This window comes from Carassius gibelio, chromosome B9 (assembly GCF_023724105.1).
Source record: "Carassius gibelio isolate Cgi1373 ecotype wild population from Czech Republic chromosome B9, carGib1.2-hapl.c, whole genome shotgun sequence".
Taxonomy (NCBI): Eukaryota; Metazoa; Chordata; class Actinopteri; order Cypriniformes; family Cyprinidae; genus Carassius; species Carassius gibelio.
Genome location: NC_068404.1, coordinates 5795080 through 5801567, shown reverse-complemented (window position 1 = coordinate 5801567; position 6488 = coordinate 5795080). Strand labels below are relative to the sequence as shown.

The window sequence follows — 6488 nt, the reverse complement described above, 5'->3', positions numbered from 1 at the left end:
AGCGATTGTGAAACACACATCGAAACTCTTTCACGTCTGGGAAAAAGGAATTGTAAGATGAAGAGATAGTCCAATTTCTCAGTAACATAAATTAAACTATATATTATTTTGAATATTATCCTGAAACTATCAAAACACTCTAAGTGATATTTCATAATTTACTCGTGTGTCCTTCCCAAATTGTATAGCTTCCTTTCCTGTGTAGCTGCCCTACAAGTCCTGTTTCAAGACAAGAAACCAGCCAAGCAAATGCTTAATGTTTAGATTATTTTAATCAATTTAAAAAAAGAAAAAATCAATTTGGTAAAAACATTTATTTTGTTAATTTGTTGTATAAACAAAATAGTTAAAAGAAGTTCACACACACACAATTGTTGATTCTGGGTTCCCCGGTATATGCTTTTTGAGGACAACATGCTCTAAATTACAGTACTTTTATCACACCACAGATTTGATTTTGACAAAAAAAAAAAAAAAAAAAAAAATCATAAAAAAGAAGAGTTAAATCATGACTAATATTCACCCATTCAAAATTAACATTATATAAAATCTACTAGTATATACAACAGTTTTAGCACCAAAATATATTAACTATATATATATATATATATATATATATATATATATATATATAATTTTTCACAATATGTGTCTTCATAACTTCTTCAGCATTCTTTTTGTTGGCCTTCAAGCTTTCATTTCAGTGTGACTCTGGCTTTGTTCTGAAACCTAGTGAGCTGCCTAGCTGTCTGCTGCCTCTGTAACACATTGTTGTGCAGATGAGTGATACACTGTGCAGACATGAAAGGACTGTCAATATAATGTTTATGTCCGCTGAATTCTTCTACTGGCCAACAGTCCACACCAATCCATCGTCCAATAGAGTTTGTCCATCAGTCTGAAGTAGACTTCTAGTGGCCATTCACAAATGATGTGTTTAGTGTTCAATCTACCCTATTTCTGATAGCTGGTTTGTATACAGATACAGACAGACAGCTTTAAAGAAATTTCATGGAAATATACAAGGGTATAATAATATTCTACTTGCGCATATTTACATAAACATTTTTTTTCTTAATGTAGTAGAATCATTTATATAAAATTAACTGTACTAAATTAATTGTTCTACATTAAAACTGACAAACTGACAAACTTTATGCTAAAGTATTTGAGTATTACTTCTCCACACCTTGTTCAAGCTCAAACTTCATCTTTTCCACCCTCGAGTGTCTTATCTGACTTTACTACCTTCACATGGCTCTAGTTGACAGATTTTCTCTTCCTCTTTCACAGCTGATAAAACTGCCCATTTTGCTTTCCTTACTATAAACTTTATCATCACAATCTGTACAAAACTATTTGTTTAAAAACTGTTCTCTAATTTCTGAACTATGATCTTCCTTCATTGCATGTTTTGGGAAGCTGTTGGTCTCGGTTTCTGCTTTCTTGTCCTCTGGCCACATATATGCAATTGTTTGTGTTGTCTAGAAAGTTATTTTTTTTTGTCTCTTTAATTTCTGGAACATCCTTTTTTTTCTTTCCTGCCTTGTTCTCGCTCATTCCATATTCAGGTTTGAAGAGAGATCACTGGTGTCCAGGTTAGACGGTGAATCTATAACAAAAAAAATAAACAAGATGAAAAACTTCATCCAACAATTCAAAATACTAATGACTAAATCATTATCAAACTTCTGAATAGAAAGAAAATGGATCATTGGGAGCTTCGCTATGCAAAGGTGGATTACTGCTACATTTCCTGTGTCCACTGTAATTCTTCCTGTCACAGCAGACTGTGGACTTTTGTTTGAAAATAAAAATAACAAAGTGTGTGTTTCTGTTACCAAGCTCCAAAAAGGACAAAAAAGCACCATAAAATCCCCATGAAAGTATGATAAGTTGTCTGTAGTTGTCTATACATCTCATGTGTTTAATTCAGTCTCATGATTGCTTGGTGTGATAAACAACACTGAAATGTTAAAGGGGGGGTGAAATGCTATTTCATGCATACTGAGTTTTTTTACACTGTTAAAGAGTTGGATTCCCATGCTAAACATGGACAAAGTTTCAAAAATTAAGTTGTACGTTTGAAGGAGTATTTCTGTTTCAAAAATACTCCTTCCGGTTTGTCACAAGTTTCGGAAAGTTTTTTTCGAGTATGGCTCTGTGTGACGTTAGATGGAGCGGAATTTCCTTATATGGGTCCTGAGGGCACTTCTCCCGGAAGAGCGCACGCTCCCGTATAGCAGAGCACTGAGAGCACAACAGACTTCACTGATCAGAGCGAGAGCGTCGCGAAATGTCACAAAAGGAGTGTGTTTTTGGTTGCCAGGGCAAGACAACCCTGCACAGATCACCAAAAGAGAAACAGCATTAAGGGACCAGTGGATGGAGTTTATTTTTTTACAGAGCATCAACGGAGGTGTGCAAGTATTTGTGTTTGTTCCCTGCATTTCGAAGATGCTTGTTTTACAAACAAGGCCCAGTTTGACGCCGGATTTGTACATTGTTTATTTCTTAAGAATAATGCAGTCCCAACGAAAAAGGGTCACGATCGTGTGTTGGAACTGCATGCGGTGAGTAAAACTGCTTCAAATATCTCTGTGTTGTTAACTTAGCTATCAGCGCGTAAGCACATCAAGTAAACAACATGCAATGTTGTCATCAAACTGCACTTTCCACATGTACAGCTTAAATCAAAAAAATAAAAAAGAGACGACAAAGTGGAACTTAGTCATTTTCCAAAACCGCTAAGCAAATATATACAGTTTCAGTACATACCACATAGAGACGTCGTTGCTGATGCTGCTCTTGTTCAATTTCAGCCTCTGGATCTGATTCTGGATCATAAATATATGCTGAATCTGACTGTTAGCCATGGTTTGTTTTGGTTGGTTTTTTCCCTCACGGTGTCACAGCTCCCACATGCTCTCTACGCAAAAGCCTACTGGCGCTCGTGATTCTTTAGCTCCGCCCACACGTCACGCCTCCAGCCGGTCGTGTTTTTCCGGGAAAAATCGGTACAGACTATCTTTCTCTAATGAATATAATAAAACTAAAGAATTTTTGGAGTTATGAAGGATGCAGTACTACTCTATAGGTACTCAAGATTAACAGGATATTGAGTGAAAATGAGCATTTCACCCCCCCCCCCCCCCCTTTAAATAGTTTTTCACTGAAAATTCTTCAAAATGCTACAATCTCAATCAAATATGGCTCTTCTTGACGAATGACATCAGGCTGGACACCCAAAACATCATTAAACATCACTTACATCAAAACTGAAGTCTGGTAGCAAATTTAACTTGAGATTGTCAGTGTACAATATTAAGGTCTAATAGTTGATTTAAATACAAAGCAAACAAAGTTTTGTTTTTCTAGAAAAATTTATAATCTTTACCTTTGTTCATGTTGTCTATTAATTTGTTTTCCTCTTCCTTCTCTTTTTTCACTTTAGGTGCCCCGTCTTTCTCATTGTTATCCGATTCTTCAGTGGTCTGCTCTCCCGGTGTCTCAGTCCGCTCTTTAGGTTGATTCTCTCGATCTTCACTCTCATTGTTATTCGATTCTTCAGTGGTCTGCTCTCCCGGTGTCTCAGTCCGCTCCTTAGGTTGATTCTCTGGATTTCCACTCTCATTGTTATCCGATTCTTCAGTGGTCTGCTCTCCCGGTGTCTCAGTCCGCTCCTTAGGTTGATTCTCTCGATCTTCACTCTCATTGTTATCCGATTCTTCAGTGGTCTGCTCTCCCGGTGTCTCAGTCCGCTCCTTAGGTTGATTCTCTCGATTTCCACTCTCATTGTTATTCGATTCTTCAGTGGTCTGCTCTCCCGGTGTCTCAGTCCGCTCCTTAGGTTGATTCTCTCGATTTCCACTCTCATTGTTATCCGATTCTTCAGTGGTCTGCTCTCCCGGTGTCTCAGTCCGCTCTTTAGGTTGATTCTCTCGATTTCCACTCTCATTGTTATCCGATTCTTCAGTGGTCTGCTCTCCCGGTGTCTCAGTCCGCTCCTTAGGTTGATTCTCTCGATTTCCACTCTCATTGTTATCCGATTCTTCAGTGGTCTGCTCTCCCGGTGTCTCAGTCCGCTCCTTAGGTTGATTCTCTCGATCTTCACTCTCATTGTTATCTGATTCTTCAGTGGTCTGCTCTCCCGGTGTCTCAGTCCGCTCCTTAGGTTGATTCTCTGGATTTCCACGCTCATTGTTATCCGATTCTTCAGTGGTCTGCTCTCCCGGTGTCTCAGTCCGCTCTTTAGGTTGATTCTCTCGATCTTCACTCTCATTGTTATCCGATTCTTCAGTGGTCTGCTCTCCCGGTGTCTCAGTCCGCTCTTTAGGTTGATTCTCTCGATCTTCACTCTCATTGTTATCCGATTCTTCAGTGGTCTGCTCTCCCGGTGTCTCAGTCCGCTCCTCAGGTTTCTTCTCTTCATCTTCACTCTTATTTTTCAGTATCTGACTTTTCTCCATTTCTTCTTGGGTTTGTAAGGATTTCTGGATCTCTATTTCTGTGTCGGTTTTATCAGCTTTGCTGTTAGCATTTTCTTCATCTGCATTTTCACAGTTTTTTCTATTTTTTTCTAGTTCTCCTTCAGCTGTGATTATAAATGAAAAGCAAAGTCAGGAATTGGTCACTTGTTGCAAAGTCCTGCCTATTTAAAAGGCTCATCCAATCCTCAAATAATAAGACAGCCTTCCATGCAAATTATACAGTATGAAAATATGGCTTGGTGTATTCCAGCTTCCAAGTGAAACCAAAAATGAAATGCTTAGAGCCCTAGATGTTTGTGCTTTGAAATCAATGTCTTAGCTATCCCTTAATCTTCAACTGAAGCAGATCACAAAGAACACTTAATGTGTTAACTTACTTTTACAAAAACACTGGAATTCAGAAGATATTAATATATAAAAGGATTGTATAAACAATGCCAAAATATGCCAGATAAAAATTTTAAGGAAGCCAGATTTTCTGTGCAGTCAACAAACAACTGATAGAGATTCTTAAAGAAAAAACCTTACTAAAAGAACAGCTATTTCTGTTTTTCGAAGACAATATGAAATGATTTTAATAAGGATGTATGATTCAAGCTAAATGATTTAATGCAAATGCATAAATTTTAAAAGAATTCCAAAGTGAATACAAAAACTCTTAATCCACCATTTTCCAGATTTTTACCTGTTTTCAGATTGTCTGTTTGTTTGTTTTCCTCTTCCTTCTCTTTTTTCTCTTCAGGTGCCCGGTCTTCCTCATTTTCATCTGCATCTTCAGTGTCTTGGGTTTCTAAGAATTTCATGTGTCAACCTTGAAAGTCATTCATTCTCAATAAGAGCTGAGAGCTTATAGTGATATTCAGCAACATGGGCAGCAGATGTGATGACAGCATGTTATACTAATAATAGCAAAAATATTAAATCTTTTGTTACCTGGCATAGCCTCCATTGATTTATCTCCTAACAGGCAAATGCTTTCACTTTCACCTATGTTAGTAGAAAACACACACACATTTATATATTTTTATATATATATATATATATATATATATATATATATATATATATATATATTTATATATATATATATATATATATATATATATATATATATATATATATATATATATATATATATATATAAAATAAAAAAAATTGTTCATTATATAAATGCTCATGCTCTATTAATTCCCTTATAGAAATTTTCAAAAAATATTATCCTACCCTTTTCAGGATCCTCTGTATCTAGTCCAGACTTCCTTACTTCTCGTGCATGTACATGACAAAAAGAAAATTATGTTAATCTATGCACCATAATCTTTGCGAGCCATGGGAGTCAACTAAAGATGCATTTTGATGGTGATATGTTGAATATTTTTTCATGGCACTAACACTTACACTTACGTCTGTAGAAGTAAAATACCAGTGCAGCAAGCAGAATAATGAGAAGCAATAGGACTATTAAGACTGGAACAAGCACAGCAGGGTTTGCTCTGCCTGCAAACAAAACCATTAAAGAAACAGTTTACAGCATCTAGCATCAAACTCTCAAGGTATTGTGTTGAATGACTGACTAGCTCACCTGTGGCACAGTCTTGCAGATTAAAGTCTGTGGTCCTGCTTCCAGCTTTATTCTTCACAGTGCAGGTATAGACTGAGTTAAGGTTTTCCTCCTGTTCATTAACAACAAGTGTTGGCCCTGGCTGTTTTACATCAGATCCACTCCATTCATAGCTCGGCTGAGTCTGGGATTCCACTGAACAGGACAGTTTTTTCACATTTGAAGTCTTGTTCACTTCACAAGTCACCCGTGGCTCTGGCAGAGCATCTAAGATACAGAAGCAGACAGATATTTAGTGATAACCAGCTGATATTTTGTCATTTTGAGATTATCAATCAACATTTAAAATTTACAAAACAAAAATGACCTTTTCAGTGAGTAATGTACTTTCTGTGTTGTAAACAATTTTAGTGTGAACTGAAATTAAATTGAAATAA

The 6488-nt window shown here is 36.6% G+C and overlaps 1 protein-coding gene across 2 annotated transcripts in view; it reads right to left on the bottom strand.

The window, feature by feature from the left end:
- Positions 1 to 808: 808 nt before the first annotated feature.
- The window catches only part of cd58 (CD58 molecule), a 7210-nt gene continuing 1530 nt past the window's right edge, over positions 809 to 6488 (bottom strand). The window contains exons 3-9 of one of the 2 annotated variants that reach the window (XM_052565034.1): positions 6073 to 6318; positions 5889 to 5987; positions 5715 to 5753; positions 5424 to 5477; positions 5176 to 5280; positions 3398 to 4594; positions 809 to 1612 (exon numbers count right to left, since the gene is read on the bottom strand). In XM_052565034.1, coding sequence (XP_052420994.1) covers positions 1557 to 1612; positions 3398 to 4594; positions 5176 to 5280; positions 5424 to 5477; positions 5715 to 5753; positions 5889 to 5987; positions 6073 to 6318 — 1796 coding nt within the window. In that variant the 3' untranslated portion in view covers positions 809 to 1556. The remainder of the gene's footprint in view (positions 1613 to 3397; positions 4595 to 5175; positions 5281 to 5423; positions 5478 to 5714; positions 5754 to 5888; positions 5988 to 6072; positions 6319 to 6488) is intronic. The other variant, XM_052565035.1, reaches the window with a different exon arrangement.